This window comes from Heloderma suspectum, chromosome 8, assembly GCF_057233095.1.
Source record: "Heloderma suspectum isolate Gila_16-S chromosome 8, 16-S_ref, whole genome shotgun sequence".
In the NCBI taxonomy this organism is placed as follows: Eukaryota; Metazoa; Chordata; class Lepidosauria; order Squamata; family Helodermatidae; genus Heloderma; species Heloderma suspectum.
Genome location: NC_139465.1, coordinates 5,109,368 through 5,126,691, shown reverse-complemented (window position 1 = coordinate 5,126,691; position 17,324 = coordinate 5,109,368). Strand labels below are relative to the sequence as shown.

Here is a 17,324-nt window from a genome sequence, read left to right as displayed (position 1 = left end):
GCCAGCAAGTGGTAACAATGATGAGAAAGAGAACGGGGAACAAAAGGAGCTGGTGACAATGGTAGTGAGAAGGTAGACTCACTGAGAGAGGGGGCCCATGGAGGATGTCTTGCCCAGGGGCCCCCCAAAGCCTCCAAATTACAGCCTTTGCACCTTGCTGTAGAAATGGCCTCTGCCCCCACCCACCATGGAATGGCACCAGCTTCTCCCCATGCCTTTGCAACCTCCTCCCACCGAAGGACGCCTGAAGGGGAAAGAGCTCCGAATATCTCACGCCAGGGAGTCAAGCTGCTATAATCAGAATCGAATCGAGCTCAGGCCCAACTTCCTGCTTGTGGACAACAGGTGGCCCCGAGCCCTCTGCTCACCTGGGCTTTCAGCCTTCAATAGGAACATGTCCATGTGGAGAGTGCCTTTGTCAACGTCTTTCTTAATCCGCTACAAAACAAGAACAGTGAAATCACACAAGGTTTCTGCTCCCAAGCTTGGGACAGAGCTGACAGATGAGCAGGAAGGCTGAAATTCGTACAACTAAAGGCAGGTCCGAGCAAGCGATGCTACAGGCCAAATAAAAAATTTGGCATTTTTTATATAGTGCATATGGGCACCGGCTGGCTCCTATGTAGTGGTTCACACAACCACTGCTGCGCCACCTTCCCCCCGCTGCTGTTGCAAAGGTACGGGAGAGGGCAGGCGGGACTGTTGGACGGGCTGTCCTGCCTGGGTTTTAAGCAGGGATTTAAGCAGGGGGAGATCCAACTGTATGCACAGTGTTCTCCATTGAAATTGCATCTGCCCCGATTGATGAGGGTAAAGGCATAAAGCATACAGGGAGGGCAGGTTTAAATCTCATACATGAGTGTGAGCATGCATATGCAGGTGAAGCCCCCAACTAGGGGTGGGCAAACGAGCGATGTTCAAGACCTCCAACTCTCTCCATAAGAACATAAGAGCCCTGCTGGATCAGATCAAGGGTCCATCTAGTCCCGCATTCCGTTCACACAGTGGCCAACCAGCTGCCCACAGGAAACCCACAAGCAAGACCCGAGTGCAGCAGCACCCTCCCACCCATGCTCCCCAGCTTACTTCCTCTGATACTGGAGGTAGCACATAGCCATCAGGACAAGTAGCCATTGATAGCCTTCTACGAACATTGTCCCACTGCCTGTCTCGTGCCCAATTCCCGTTTGCAATCGCTGCTCGCTAGACGTGAATGGGAAACTTGCGCAAATCAAGCTACGGTCAAATGGGAGATTTGCGCAAATTTCCCCAACTTTCCTCCAGACTGAAGCAGGCTTGATTCAGTCTACAGAGGAAATTTGTGCAAATTGAAATGGGATTCAGGAACAGGACGAACGCGAGCACGTTTGATAATTTAAGAATATTTTCGGCAGACATGTGCTCGCAGACATGGGGCACGCTCACCTGTTTTGCAAGCAAAAATGAAATTCTCATACATCTCTACCCCAACCCACCGCCCATTGGCACCTGGGCTCTCAAGGGCAAACCGTTCACCCTCTCCTGACTTACATTATCTTGTAACCCTTACGATAACCCTTTAAGGTGGGTGAGCATTATTACGCTTGCATACTGCAGATGGAGAACCGAGGCTGGGAGATTATCTGAGGCTGCCCGGCGATTTTATGGCAGAACACATTTGAATTAGGGACTGATACGTTCATAGCTAAATTTTTTCTTAACCACATCTGGAGTTCTGCATCCAATTCTTGGTGCCACGTTTTAAGACAGGCATTGACAAACTGGAACAGGTCCAGAGAAGAGCAATCTGGATCATGAGGGGTCTGGAAACCAAGTCCTATGAGGAATGGTTAAAAGAGCTGGCCATGTTTAGCTTAGAGAAGAGAAGATTAAGGGGAGATATGAAAGCATTCTTCAAATATTTGAAAGAAGAGGAAGTAGGGTTGTTCCAGGACTAGAATCAATAGGTGGAAATTGCAGGGAAGCAGATTTCAGCCAAACGTTAGGAGAAACATTCTAATGGTACGAGCTGTTCAACAGTGGAACAGGCTGCCTCAGGAGGTGATGGGTGGGAAGCTTGGATGGCCATCTGTCAAGGATGATGGAGCTGCAGGTTTCCTGCATTAAGCATGGGGATGGACTAGATGACCTCCAAAATTCCTTTCAATTCTATCAATCTATTTGCTACATCAGCTCCCAAACAAGCAAAAACACACAACAGACTTGAAAGTCCCCCCCTCTCCATTGTCACCATGGAGATGCTTCTATTTATTTTTTTAAAAAAGATATTTCTACTCATAACCTATTCCTTCAACAATAAGGACTAGAAACTTGGTTGTGTGTTGTTGTTTTTAAATGGCACTCTTAAAAATGTGTCAGATTTTGCCATATTCCACACAAGTTTCCACGGTATGAAAGTATCCAGGAAAATTTCAGACCTTCTTAGGACCATCACCCAAATGTTCTTGGCTGGGGCCATATACTGCAAACGTGTGGGTGCATCTTTGACTGTAAAAGTAGCCAAAAGAGAAGCAGAGCTCTGCAAGCAGATGAACGGTAAGCCAATGAGCGAGCAAGTTCAAATTAGGCACTCCAAGTCCTTTCTTGCTCCACAGTCAGAAGAGCCGAGAGGGATAACTGTATTATTTTCCTCTCAAAGCCACGTGACCCTTGCAAGTACACTGAGTATAAAAAACACAAAACCCTACAGTGCTTTGTGGATTGTGGGCTGATGGAGGTGGTGCGGGGGGGGGGGTGGAGAGCAAGAGATGAGGCTAATAGTCAATGCCTTAGGGAAAGAGTTACAATTCTCTGTATTTGAGTACGTGAAGGCATGCACAATTTGAAATCCAAGCAGAAATTAATTGGATCCTGCACAATACACCAAAACAAAATAATGAGAAAAAAGGGTGGGAAAGGAAGAAAACAGTCCCCTAAAACCCAGAGAGCAGGACTCACTTTGCTAATTTGCATTCACACCAACAGCATCGAAGGAGGATCACTGAATTCTTGCTTTCCTCTTGTGCTGTTATGCAACACGCACTTTAATTCCCCCCCTCCAAGCCCAAGAAGTCAGCTTATAAAGAAATGATATTAATTTCTGACATAAGACATGACAGCCAGAAGAATAGAGCAGACAAATCACCAATTTTATTGGGGGAGAGACCCAGGCACCAGTCTGTGTACAGCTACAAAATTCACTGCATAGCCTCAAGCACGTCAGTCTTTCTCAGCCCAGCCTGTACCTCAGGGTTGTTGTGAGGCTAAGATTAAACGGTGCCCAGCCTGGTGTCCTTGGGACAGGAGAGGAAAAAACTCTAAGGGAGCAATCCTATGGCTGCTAGTCAGCGGCTAGACGGCCATAGGATATGTGGTTTTCCGGGAACCGACCTCAGAGCGCAGAATGGCCAAAACGGGGCGTTCTGGGGGGTGTTCCAGGGCGGGGAAGGCAGAAATGCCGGTACAACACATCCTGCGTGTCATCCAGCAACCTCCTCCCCTGCTCCGCCTTCCTGCGGCTAGACAGCTGAAATCGGCTGTCTAGCCGCAAAAGCGGGGCAGCAGAAGCGCGAGGGAATGATCCCCTCTGTGCGTCTCCTGCCCTGCATTGGGTAGGCGGTCTCCTCTGAGTTCGGAGGCGGCTGCCTATCCCCATAGGATTGTGCCCTAAGTATGTTTTATATCCACCATCTAGTTATCCATGAAGAAAGGTACTGTAGCACATTCATTTCCTAACCTTGACTAACAAAGCAAAAGGGAAGACATGGGGGATGCTCAGAAAATGTTCTCCCTTTGGCTGTTCAGAGGAATTAGCTGCTAATGAGATCTGTCTCCTGGCACTGCAAAAGGCGAGGGTGGGGAGGAGGGTCAACTCCTGGCTGGTGGTTCCTCTTTCTCTGTGCATGCTGGAACAGTGTCGTACTTAAGTCTGTGAAACTGAGCAGAATCCAAAAAATGGGCAAGCATTTGAGATCTCCAGTTCTCTTCAACAGGCAAGGTGTTACAAAAAGCAGGTTGCCCAGAGGGGGTAGGGTGTCGATCCCCCCTTTTTGAAAATATAAAACTGAACCATTAGCTCAAACCTGTCTCCACCCTGGGCAAACCAGGATGGTGGAAAACAGAAAGAGAGATCAGCTGGGTAGACTTTATATTAAGAAAGGTGGAGATAAATGTAGATGCTGTGCTAGGTAGAAACAGAAGAATTGGGTAGTTTTACCTTAACAGCTGGATTTTCTATTTTCAAAAAGGGAGGATAAACTATTGTCTGTGACTTCCTTGCGGTCTCAACGGCGCTGAAACCAGAAACCACGACGTCACCCGGCAGAACCCACCTTCCTCTTCCATATCATCTTACGACTCCGACTACACAGACATCCTGACTACAACATCCAGTCAGCCTGTACCCTTTCCTCTCCCCCCGCCACCTGCTTTTTGTAGCATCTTGCCTGATGAAGAGATCTGGAGGCCTCAAAAGCCTGCACATTTTTGGTGATCTCTGAACTGGTCACAATTAAAGGAATTACACTATATGGATTTTGGAATTTCATGTCATTGGTTTTTTTAACCACCCAGATGTTTGGTGTGGTTGGCAACGTATTGGATACTCAAGGCCCAATGTGCAAACTACTACAGATCAAGAAGCTTGCTGAGCGATTCTCAGCCACACAAAGGAGGGTTGTACCGAAAAGGGGTTATGTCTAAAGTGTGCTCCTTTGGTTATGTATTACTAAAAATGATCCAAGACCTAAATGGGATGCGGATAAGGGAAGCCCACCCATTCTGTGCCCACTCGCTCTTTCCCCACTCCAAAGAACATCCAGTCTCAGGGGATGGATAGCAAGTAGCAAAACATGCCATACAAGCAGCAGTGTAGCGGTGGCAGGTCTCACAGGATCAAAGTCCTGGGACTTTTTCATTAGCAGGGATGAAGTCATCATCTGCAACACTCCCACGCCCACGTCAGAATTCCCTGTTCCCTCTGAGCTTAACTGCGGGGAGAGGGGAAATGGGTTTCGATATATTGTTGTGAGCTATCCCTGTTGTAATGCAAAGTATGTTGGGGTGTCTTCATTTTGAATGGGTAATTAAGACCCTTGAGCTTTACAAAAGACCTGCAAAAGCCGTATATAATTCAGAGAGGGAGAGAGAGAGAGAGAGAGAGAGAGACAGAGAGAGAGAGAAGGAGGGAGGGAGGGAGGGAGGGAGGGAGGGAGGGAGAGGCTGGATTCACACAACATGCTAACAGACACTCAGTGGTTTTAGAGCACAATCCTATGCAGGTTTAGACAGAAAAAAGTCCTACAACTCCCAGGATTCCCCAGACAGCTGGGGAATGCTGGGAGTTGTAGGACTTTTTTCTCTCTAAACCTGCATAGGATTGTGCCCTAAGTGTGGTTTGTTTTTGAACAGTGGATTGTTGTTCAACTGTGGGTTATTGTGTTGTCTGAATGCAGCACGGTTTTCCTCAGGGTGGCTTGTTAACCATGCAGCATGGCTTGTTAACCACCCTGAATGACCCAACAACAAATCACGAGTTCTCGAGGTGGCTTGTTTGAGAAAAATAAGCCACACTGCATGGTTAATAAGCTGCCCTGCAGAAAACGCACTGCATTCAGACAACACGATAATCCATGGTTTAACAACAACTCATGGTTCCACAAGAACCTACATTCAACCACTGAATGTGGGTTAATGTGTTGTGTGAATTCAGCCCGAGAGATAGAGAGATGGATCAATCTAGCTGCCTGAATTGTTAAATTGTCCTTGGGGGCGTGGCTATAGGGACTGTCCTGCACTTCAACATTTACCACTACACCATGGCATACAAAAAAGATATAAAAGGCATCGCTCACCTGCTTAGAGTAGCCTCCGTAGACGAGGACGTTGCCGTCTGGAGTGGTGGCCAGATGGCAACCAGATCTTGGTGCTGGGGCGATCCCAGAGGGAGCCAGCTTGCTCCAAGCAAAGGTGTCCAGATTAAAGGCATGAACATCATTGTAGTAGATGTAATCTCTAGTTGGAACAAAAGCAGCAGGCAGAAACAATTCTAAGCAGGGGGACATGTGTTTGGCAGAGCCTTAAATATAATTCCCAGCAGAGTTGCGCTGAAGGAGAAGGCGTTGAGAATCGGAGGACAAGCTTCCGCGCCATTACAAGCCTCGGTGTTTCATGTTGTTACTCATTGTTGTCCCTGGACAGCCACGCTTTCCAGGAAAAGTGTGCTAACTGTAACTCATTCACAAGGCAGATGTGCCGTGTCCCGACCTTGCAACTTCTGCGACGGTCTCGGATCCCTCTTGTGATAAAATGGTGGAGATGTGAATGAGCACAGATTACCCCTCCCTCCCCACACACAAGTGTAAAAGAAAAAGGAAATTGGAAACGCAAGGAACTGAATTAGGAGATCCTTGCTGAAAGGATGGTTGTGCTTATCACATGACGATTTGTTGCAGAAAGGTTAATGGGGCACTAAAATTCTTTTGGGGGGGAAACCTGGAAGTGGTGCACAGTCAGATGGCTGAGGACGATGCAAGTAAGACACCAAACCGCCATCTGCAAAGTTACATGAGCCCTAATCTTCCTTTCCCCTGCTCCCAGTTTTTCATCCAAGTGAACATGTGTGAAGGTAAACAAATCTGCATTCTTTAATTCCAGCCTTCCCCAACCTGGTGCCCTCCAGACGGGTTGGACTACAACTCCCAGAATCCCCCAGCCAGCAGAGCACCAGGTTGGGGAAGGCTTTCTTCCAACTGCATCCATTTCTGGTTCTGTGGTTTATGGATTTAAAGATCTCTCTGCTGGATGAGACCACCTAGATCGCCATCCTGCTTTCCACAGGGGCTACCTAGTCACCCTTGGCAAATTCACAAGTTGAGAACAGAAATTCTCCTCTTCACGCCCAGCAGCTGGTAGAGTTACCTTCCTCTGAACCAGGAGCACTGGGTGATAAACTAATTTGTGGAAGGAAAGGCCATTTCTTTTTTTAAAAGCTACTCACGCTAGCGACGATCAAACATCCCACATCTTCCTTGGAGCACTAATCTGGGCATGTGCTCACATCATTGGCAGGCTCAAAGGTTTGTGATGTACGCATCACCATTTGGGACAAAAATGTATCTAGAGAAACATTACACCAAAACGGCCGCTTAGGGTACTGTTGCTGGCCTTGGTGCTGAATGTTCTAAAGCTCTTTCACCCTTTGGGTGATTAATCAGCCCCAAGGACAAGGTTTACCTCGAAGCAGCGTGGAAGTGTAATTTCTGGAAGTCGATTGCACAAGGGAGACGTTCTCAATTCCTGTTCATCACTTTGTTGTTTTGAAAGGAAGCTCCAATCCAACTACAGTACTTCCAGAATATACTTAAGCATGGATCTATTACAAATTTTCCCAGCCCCATTTTTGTGCAAAAAGAGAAAAAAAAATTTTTTTAAGGCTATCTGGCAGCAATCAGGATCGCAGACAGAGTGGGGACAGGGGGCTTGGCAGGAGCGGGGAGGCAGCGGCAGCCCCTCCAAAGTGCTGTTTGGCCACTTTGGGGGGCTACTGCTGGCAAGGGCGAAGGGGTGCAAAAAATGAAAAATAAAATAAAAAACAGGCTCCGACCGCACTCAGGATTGTGGTAAGAGCTGGGATGGGGGCCTGGTGGCAGACAAGATGGGTTCTGCAGCCAAGTCCCCTGGGATGCTGGGCGGAGCCAGCTGGAGGACTGAAGGGGAAGGTGGGGGGAGAGAAGCTACAAACAGTGGGTGGTGTGCCTGATCATCTGTAGGGTGCACCAATCACGCACTGTGGGGTGTTCGCGAAACAACCCACAGTGTGCAGCTGGTCACCCATCGTGGTTAAGTGTGTGATGCGAACACACCCAATATAATACATTCAGAATATATTCAAGCATAGATATATTTACTTCCAGAATATACCGAAGCATAGATTTAGATGTGCATCTCATCTGGAGGGCACCAGGATGGGCAAGGCTGTGATATATTGCATGGCAACGCTCCCGTGTGAAGGAGGCGCAAGCCAACACTTCCCAAACAAACAAAAGGCGTGACGGACCAACCTCGCACTTTCATGGAACCCCCCGAAGACAATCAGTTGCCTCTTGCACACCACCATCCGGTGCCCACTGCGACCTGAAGGACCCCCGGTGGCCCTGAAATAGACGCGAACAAACTGAGCAGCTGCTCACACATCCACCCCCCGCTTTCGCTCCCTTTCAGCGAATAGCTACATCCACGCTCAAACCCGGCCTGGTCTGTTCAGTGCCTCTTTTCCACAGGCGACTCATTTGCCCCTTCAGCTTCGCCCCCACGCCTCCCCCTCCCTCTCCCAACGACAGGCACGCACTCACACCGTCCTATTTTATTTATCAGAAACAGAACGCAGCCTCCGCCTCCTCCATGGGAAGAGCTCCAACATCTGTGCCGATGAGAAAGGCTACGGGGGAGGCAGTCTGCCTTTGTTTTAATGCTATCCTGACAGCGCGTGAAACAAAATCAACTTTCTGCTGCACCCTCCCTCTGGCATTTTGATTGCAGTTCTCAGAGGACCCCCCCCAAAAAAAAGGAAAGAAGAAGAAAAGAAGAACCAAGCAATGCAATAGCAGAGGAGGGAACAGAACGGGATAGATCAGGCTCACCCAACTGGGTGCCCCCCAGATGTGTTGCACTACAACTCCCATGGCTGGCTGGGGGATGCTGGGAGTTGTAGTGCAACACATCTGGAGGGTGCGAGGAAGGCTGGGCTAAATGGTCTGACTTGGTATAAGAGCAGCTTTGCATATTCTTGTAAAATACATGACGCTGCATAGAACAGGTTCCCATGTTCAATATCTCCTCCAAGTAGGAAAAGGCAGGTGTGTTTGTTATAAGTGCACGAGGGGGAGCATTGCGCATTTGCAAATCAGGCAGGTGATACATGAAATACCGACTCTCGGCTACACATTTTAGGCACCATGCAAATGGACAAAGCAGCCCTTCCTTTGCAACCTCATCGTATTATGAAGTTGGGATCAGAAAGTTAAGATTCACAGATTTTATTCATTTGTTTGTTTGACTGATTGATTTGTACCCTGCCTTTCTACCAAAAATGGCACCCAAGGCAGCTTACAGTCACTGAGTAAAACAACAATAAGCAAAAACATTAAAACACAATTAAAAACAAATGAAAAACACAACAACAGAGTAAAAACAGCATCCCGCTCAAAGGACCCACTTACAGAAGGTCTGCTTGAATAAACTCATCTTTGCCTGCTGGTGGAAGGACAGCAAAGAGGGAGCGATCCTAGCCTCCCTCGGCAGGGAGTTCCACAGCCAGGGAGCAGCCACTGAGAAGGCCCTCTCTCGCATCCCCACCAAAGGCGCCTCTGAAGGTGGCAGTCTTTTTCTCTCCCCCCTCCCCACCCATCTTCAGAATAAACTTTAGGGTGGGAAACCTTTTTTCCTGCAAAGTGCCATCAGCTCACAGGAAAAGTCAATTGGAGCCTGTAGCCAATGATGAGCAGACCCAGGGACATAAGGGAGTGGCATTTGCAGCAGTGCATCACTTTGCGCAACCCCATCCCTTCTCCACCCATCTCGCTCACTCACATGCATGCATGCAAGGTGGAAATGACTCTCAGAAGAGCAAGACCAGGCCCACAAAGTCCAGAGCGCTGGAGGAGGCTGTGGGCCGCATCTGGCGCTCACGCCTCAGGCGCCCCACCCCAGGACTAAAGCAATTGCAACCCCTGTGCTCAAGTACAGAGCCAACGTATGCATTACGCTTCACTTACTTGATTTGCTCCCAGGTCTTGCTAGCCAAATGCAAGACCCAGAGATCTTTGTAGTGGTAAAACTGCTCCCCATCTGGAGAAGCAAACTCCCCACCAAACACCCAGAGCTGCCCGCCGCCCTGGGCTACCACGACAGCCTGCCGGAAAGAGGGAGGGAGAGTTAGGGCAGCTTTTGTATCATTTTCAACATGCGGAGGACATTACGGTCGCACTCATTCAGCATGACCAATAACACGGGGTCATGTTTATCCCCATTTTACAGATGGGATGACTGAGGCCAAGAGATCATGCACAAGACTCTGTGTGCAAGCTGCCCCAAAAGTCAGTGATTTGAACCAGCTCTGAACATAGGAAGCACCATGCTGAAACAGACCAAAGGCCTCTCCAGTCCAGCAAACCTGTACCCACCATGGCCAACCAGATGCCCCACTGGGAAACTCACAAGCAGAACTGAGTGCAGCAGCATCCTGCTCATATTCCCCAGCAACAGGTATGAAAAAGCATACTGCCTCTGATCCTGGAGATAATATATAGCCATCATGACTAGTAGCCATCGATGGCCTTATCCGCTGGCCTGGTTGGCACCTAACAACAGGTTGATCATGGGTTGTTGTTGAATCGTGGGTTGCTGTTACGTGTGAACCTTGCACTATGGTTTAACTATGGGTTGTTAATCATGAACAATCCAGGAAGAGAATCCATGATTGTTACTGGCTTGTGAACTTTGGGTTGTTCAACATGAGCCCATACTCAATCTGTACTCTGGGTTGTTGCTATGTGTGGACCACTTTTATATCTTGGCAAGGGATGATGAGAGTTGTAGTCCAACACATCTGGAGGGCACCAGGTTGGGGAAGGCTGGATTAGAGACTACTGCTCAAGCTAGGGATGTTCATCGCCGGGAAATCTGGCCCATTTTGGGCTCGACGGATTTCTGTGGTGCCCCAACTCAGCTTCCATTTCTGAGCTGAGTTGTAGGTTTCTTTCCGAAGCCCAGGAACTTTTTCAGGTTTTTTATTTGCGTAAAAAGCAATTTGCACAAATTGTTTTTTACACACGGGCACACACAAAACAGAAATCCACGAACTGGCCCAACACGATGAGGGAAAGTGAGTCGAAGTCTGGGGGACCGAGCCGATTAAAGCTCAGCGAGCTTCACCCCCCTCCCTGCTACTAAAGACAATACAGCCTTTGGGGGGAAATTACAATTTGCTTAAGTGCCACCTGCTGGACACTGGCATTTACGACAGGAAGAATATTACAGGGCATTTATAGGCTTCCCCCTAGTTCCTAGACACAAGCCTCAAATTCCACAGATTTCTCTAGCACCATCCATGCAGACCTTATTTCTATATGCCCGGCAAAATAAATAAATAAATTCATATCAGTGCAATACCTTCTACTCTGAAGCAACACACTGCAACATGTTTGGGGGCTGGGACAGGAGCAGCATCTTGCTGCCAGCAGAATGACTGTGCACCCCCAGGTCTTCTCCAGCTGCTGCTAGAGAGGGCTTGAGCACATTACCTGGTGAGCACAGCGCCGGGGAGGAGGGTTCGGGATGTCGACCTTAGCCCAGCTGTTCTTCCGAATGCTGTAAACAAACAGCTCGTTGTACAGGAACGTCTGAAGGAGACATCAATTAAAGCAGGGGGCTTGAACCTCTTTTAGCCCAAGTGCCACATTCCAATTCAGAGAAGCTCTCGGGGACCGCGTTCCAGTGGCCATGGCCGAAAGCCAAAGGGGTGTGGCCAAAAAACCCAGCACGTTTTAGCTTCAAGCTCTCACTGCCGGTAACTCGGCCTTAGGAGAGGCATTTCAAAATTTTAGAATGAGGAAAACCTGCATAGAAGCTGGGAAACCACTAAATGATTGATGGTTGGAGAAAGGGAAAGAGGGCCAGATTAGCAGCCCAGGATGGTAGTTATGGGCCCCGGGCCTGGAAATCTGCACCCTGAGATTAAGAGAGAAAGGCCTCCCTGGAATATGTATCTACCCAAGAAGGGTGCATTTTATTTTTTCTCTTAGCTTACAGCCCGCTCCTTGGTCTGTAGATTTGGGACTAGGAATAACACTGAAGCATTGAAAACGACAACACCCATGACTATTTCCACATTTCCAGTCAGGTGAACCAGCCTCCCCCAAAGCTGGTGCCCTGCAGATATGTTGGACTGCAACTCCCATCATTGGCCATGCTCGCTGGGAATGATGGGAACTGCAGTCCAACATATCTGCAGGGTACCAGCTTTGGGAGAGATCACTCTAAGTTCACTAGGCTAGGATACATCTGCGACCTGAACAGTGCGTAGTTTACTACCAGTGCTAAAGAGAAGTACATTATAGTAATACGATTGCCAGCTCTGTCCTCCAGCGCTATCTTTATTTGTGTTCAAAAGCATGGTTTTGTATTTTGGAGCTCACCACCCACCTCTGCCTTGGGCGTGTTACTTTTCTTTTTGTCTCCCCAGTTTGGCTTCTGGGGAAGGAGTCTTTCGTGACCGGCCAAATGGGAGCCATGTTAGGAATGGGAGCTCTTGCCCACCATGGCAGCCATTTGCAAGACCATCCATGACACTCTCAAAATTCCAAGTGCGCCCACTGATCCAAAATGATTTGGGACCCCTGAAGTACAGAAAGAATAAAATAAAAAAGGGGGATTGACTCCATTTATACCCTACTAATTTGAGACCCTGGGAGAGAGTGGAGGATAGGAAGCCCTGGCATGCTATGGTCCATGGGGTCACGAAGAGTCGGATACGACTTAACGACTGAACAACAACAACAAATTTGAGACCATCCAATCAGTCTGTCCCAAATATTTTCCTCTCCCCTTGCAAGACTCATTGGTAGAATGTGCGCATTTTGAACAGAAGGGAGACAGGTTCCTTCTGAATGGCAGAACAAGGGCTTCGTGGGATGACCCTGGGTTCTAATGAGAACATAAGAAGAGCCCTGCTGGATCAGACCAAGGGTCCATCTAGTCCAGCATTCTGTTCACACAGGGGCCAACCAGCTGTCGACCGGGAACCCACAAGCAGGGCACGAGCCCAAAAGCACCCTCCCACCCATGCTCCCCAGCAACTGGTGTACATAGGCTCGCTCCCTCTGATACGGCAGGTAGCACATAGCCATCCTATGCATACCCACAGAGTCTGAAAAGCCAACGGCCTGAATCTGTCTCCAGAAGTTATGAACTCCTGAAACATTGATGATGCTCTTGACCCTGTTAATGGAATCCAGCATGCCTGCTAGAAGTGGGAACATTATTCTAGCAGGCAGCACAGACAGGATTTTCATTTTTTCCGGGAATAATGCATGCCCTTTATAGCTTCGGCTCTTCATTAAAAATATAATTATAATTCTATGTGAGTTCACTGGGAGACAGAAAGGGAAGGCACAGTTTATAAGTAGGGGAGAAAAGAGGTTAGGGGATGGGGAGGATAAGTCAAAAGAGTATACTTTACTTTTTGGCCATTGAAATATTCACCTCCAAACAGAATTAGTTCATCTTTCTCTGGATGCGCAGAGAGAGATGCGTTGAGCCTGGAGACAGAAAATGGGGACCAACATCAGAAGGGCCAGAGATCAGAAGTAACTGAGAAAATGTTTTGAGAGTGCCACTTTTCTTGCAATCAGGAAAGGGGTCCAAACGAGTAGGACCTTTCTTCATTTCTAGACTTGTGTGTTTGTTTGTTTGTTTTTATTTATGTCCCACCTTTCTGCCAAAGGTGACGTCTGTCTGGTTTTGTTTAGCGCAACGTTGCCTGTCTTGTGAAGCTGCTCCCACTGGCAGGACAACAATGGAGCGGCCTGCACCAGGAGGCTTGGTCATTTGTGTTGAGCCAGAATCTTAAAAAAAATCTGGCTGGCCATGAAGTCTGCATGTGGCCAATGTGTGCCCGGCAATGGAAGAAACTGGAAATTAGGACACAGTGAAGGATCCTGAAAAAAACCCGAACTTTCCCTTTAGTCTCCCAATTTACAAAAGGCATCTCGCTCTTAATGCTGCTATTCCATCCGTTGCCCTTTTCGCATGTAAAATGCCCTTTGGAGCCCCCCTCCATTCAGCCTGGAACACAGATGGCTCATGTTGCCATTTTGCAGATGGAGGTTCTGAGGCTGAAAGATGGCAAGACTGCCCCGTGAGGCTAGAGCTCGTAGACCTCGCTACAGATAACGGTCCAGGGCAAAGATCCTGGCAAACAGTGAATTCTGGAGAAAGGGCCTGCCTCACAGACACACAAAAGCAGTAGAAACATGTCCCTAACTGTCAGAAGCTGAGGGAAGACAGAAAGACAGACAGACAGACAGAAAACTACATTAAGTAAGATGTGCCAGAAATACACACACACATACACACACACAGTAAAAGCCTCTGGACAAAATAACTGCTTTTTAGTTATGTTCCTATGTAAATTTCCAAATCCACTGATGTCACTATATTAATATCTGCTTGCTTTTATCTGTGTTATCCACAATAACACAAACGGAAGGAAAATGTCACCCTTTCGATTCCAAAACCTGAATAGTAACACCAAAGCAATACAAACAGAATATCAAACGTGCAGATCAAAAAGGTTAGTGCAACATTGTTTAACACTAGGTAACAGTTTTTTTAATTAGCTTGTTTTTACTTAATGGTCTAACCACTAGACCAGGAACAGGCAACCTCCAGATTTGGACTACCCCCCCCCCCATAATCCCTAAGGACTGGCCATGCTGGCTAGGGCTAATGGAGGCTGTCGTTGAAAACATCTGGAGGGCGCCAGGTTTCCTACCCCTGCGCTACACCAGGGATGCACAATGTGCAGCCCTCCAGATGTTGTTGGACTGCAAATCCCATCAGCCCTAGCTAGGAATTATGAGGAATGATGGGGATTGCAGTCCAACAACAACTGGAGGGCCACATATCCCCCACCTCTGCGCTACACTATTAAGTGAAAACAAGCTATTTCTAAAAGTGTTACCTAAAAACCACTAGGTGATAACTAGACAACACAGCAGCAGGAGGAATAAATCCTGGTCTTTAACGGTCCGTCATTCAACAAATGCGATGACCATTCCCTCTGTGCTGGGCGAAGTATTTATTTATTACATTTCTAAACTGCCCAATAAATCAGCTGGGGTCGCTGTCCATGTTTCTGGGCGAATAAAATCTCCGTGCAGTTTCTTACCGTGGGGAGGGTGGTGGGCAGGCTGCCTCGACCACTTGAGTCTTTTTAGCATCCAGAGTCTGGAATTCAGCAATAAGAGCTTCGAGATCTTCCTGTGAATCAAGAGCCAGCTTGTTACAAAGTTTGAGGGCTGTGGTAGGAACAAGTGGATGCCACGTTACTAAGACAGAACACGGCGGCTCGCCTGATTAAAGGCAGCCACCGGCGAGATCACATCACTCCAGTGCTGAAGGAGTTGCACTGGTTACCAGTTGTTTTCCAGGCCAAATTCAAGGTGTTGGTTTTGACCTTTAAAACCCTATATGGTTCCGGCCCAGCCTATCTTAAGGAGCGCCTCCAGCAGCACCAGACAGGCCGCTTAACAAGGTCAGCCTCAGATGGCCTTCTCTCTGTCCCATCAGCTAGGAGAGCTAGACTGGTGGGGACGAGGGAGAGGGCCTTTTCTGTGGTGGCCCCCACTCTGTGGAATTCCCTCCCTAGGGAACTCCGTCACGCCCCCTCTTTAATGAGCTTCTGTCGTGCATTAAAAACGTGGTTGTTCAGGCAGGCATTTGGGGTGGGTTAGGGTATTTTAGAAAATGTTTTTATTGTAGAATTTTATTGTTTTAAACTGTTTTATTGTATGTTGTACATCGCCCAGAGTGGCTGGGTGACCAGCCAGATGGGCGATTAATAAATTTAATAATAATAATAATAATAATGACCATGACATCCGGAAGGACTTTCTCCTGCATATGATTTGGGGGCCTATTACATTCCCCGTCCCTCTCCTCTCTCTCACTACGACAGTTCCCAAGCCCTCCTAGCTAGCATTAAAAACAAAATAAAGGCAGCTGTGCTGACCATAAGAAAAGCTCCAAAATCTATGGGCTGGATGCAGGATCTGCCTTCCGCAAGAGGAACGGCTCCACTTATGGAACGTTCCCTCTCCCAATTTTGGGGGATCCCCCTCCCTCAGCTCACCCCATTCTGAAGGGTCTCCTAACTCTCTGTGTAGCATTTTCAGGAGCCTGGAAGGGCTGCCCTGGAAGAAGGGAACAGGGAAGCCCCCTTCTGTCAGGGCAGTCGATCCAGTGTAAAACTGGATCCAACCCCCTTATTAGTATAATCAGTGGTGGACCCAGCCCAGGGGGACCCCAACCGACTTTCCGGAGTGCGGCAGGTGATGGGGGCATCAGGCTGGCAGAAGCAAACTCCATTTTGTTCTTGTAGTCATGCTGGAACAGTAATTTCAGTCAGCTGTTCAAGGCACACTTGGAAGAAGCCGATTATCTAGATCCATTTCAACAGGGCTTCAGGCCCGGGCATGGGACAACGGCCTTGGTTGCCTTGGTGCATGATATGAGGAGGGCTTTGGATAGGGGCGAATGCTCCTTGCCAAAAAAAAGGTAGCCAACAATGTGCAAGCTTTTGCAATCTCCAGATCTCTTCATCAGGCAGGTGGGGGGGGGGCGGGGCGGGGAAATCAGGCTTGGTGGAGAAGTCACCGTGTTTGCACGTTCAGAGTCCCAAGGGGCCTGCAGACATTGCAATGAGGCTCTGCTGCAGGTCGTGCAACTGTCACAGGCTGGACCTGCAGCTGCCCCCAGGATTACTGGGAACCAGAAAGGAGAAAAATGTTGGATTCCCCCGTTTTTGGAACTATAAAATCCAGGTGTTACTCAGGTGCATTTCCCTTCTGGGCAAAGCACACTGGATCCTTTTACCTTTTACTGCCACTTTTTTTTTTTGGGGGGGGGCCTGAAGCAGGGCTCCTTCGCCTCTTCCCAGCTGAATAATGCACAGAAATAACGCCAGGGAGGCTCTCCTCCTTGCTGCCCCTCCAGGCCAGAAAAAGCACCACCAGCTGAATTGCTGCCTGCAACAGGGCTCTCCAAGGCGCAGGCGCCCTGCCAGGGGGCGACCCTGCTCCCTCCTCGCGCTCTTTACTCGCCTGCTCTTTCTTCGCCCGCTTGGAGACCTTCTTCCCCATCTTGGCGGCCGTCTTCTCAGCACCCTTCACCTTCTTCTCCTTCTTGCTTTTCTTGCCCATGTTTGCAGGCCCGGCTGCGAGGCGAGGGCGCCGCCGCCGCGCTCTGGCGAGGGCCCTCCTGCCGTGCCAAGCGCCGCGCGCAAAACTCGCTCGCCCAGCCTTTTCCTTCCTTTCCCGAGCAGAGGCCGCATCCTGCCAGGGAAAGGAGAAGGGAGGAAGGGCCGGAGCCCCCACCTGTCCCCTCCCAGGCCAAGATTACAGCCATCTGCTGGGGCGGAGGCCTCCTTACACTGCATCCAGATTTGTGCCGGGGGGGGGGGGGGGACAGTCTGTGCACTGCGGCGCAACACAGCAAAGAAGAGGCTGTTAGGACCAACACCAGATTCAGGGTGCAATCCTGCGCATGTTTAAGCAGAAAACAGGCGT

At 48.8% G+C, this 17,324-nt stretch overlaps 1 protein-coding gene across 1 annotated transcript in view; it reads right to left on the bottom strand.

Moving 5' to 3' along the window:
- The window catches only part of KLHDC4 (kelch domain containing 4), a 28,025-nt gene extending 11,002 nt beyond the window's left edge, over positions 1 to 17,023 (bottom strand). Inside the window, exons 1-8 of the mRNA XM_084812817.1 lie at positions 16,860 to 17,023; positions 14,927 to 15,018; positions 13,217 to 13,295; positions 11,280 to 11,378; positions 9,753 to 9,889; positions 8,040 to 8,132; positions 5,832 to 5,991; positions 369 to 438 (exon numbers count right to left, since the gene is read on the bottom strand). Coding sequence (XP_084668943.1) covers positions 369 to 438; positions 5,832 to 5,991; positions 8,040 to 8,132; positions 9,753 to 9,889; positions 11,280 to 11,378; positions 13,217 to 13,295; positions 14,927 to 15,018; positions 16,860 to 16,958 — 829 coding nt within the window. The 5' untranslated portion in view covers positions 16,959 to 17,023. The remainder of the gene's footprint in view (positions 1 to 368; positions 439 to 5,831; positions 5,992 to 8,039; positions 8,133 to 9,752; positions 9,890 to 11,279; positions 11,379 to 13,216; positions 13,296 to 14,926; positions 15,019 to 16,859) is intronic.
- Between the last annotated feature and the right edge of the window lie 301 nt (positions 17,024 to 17,324).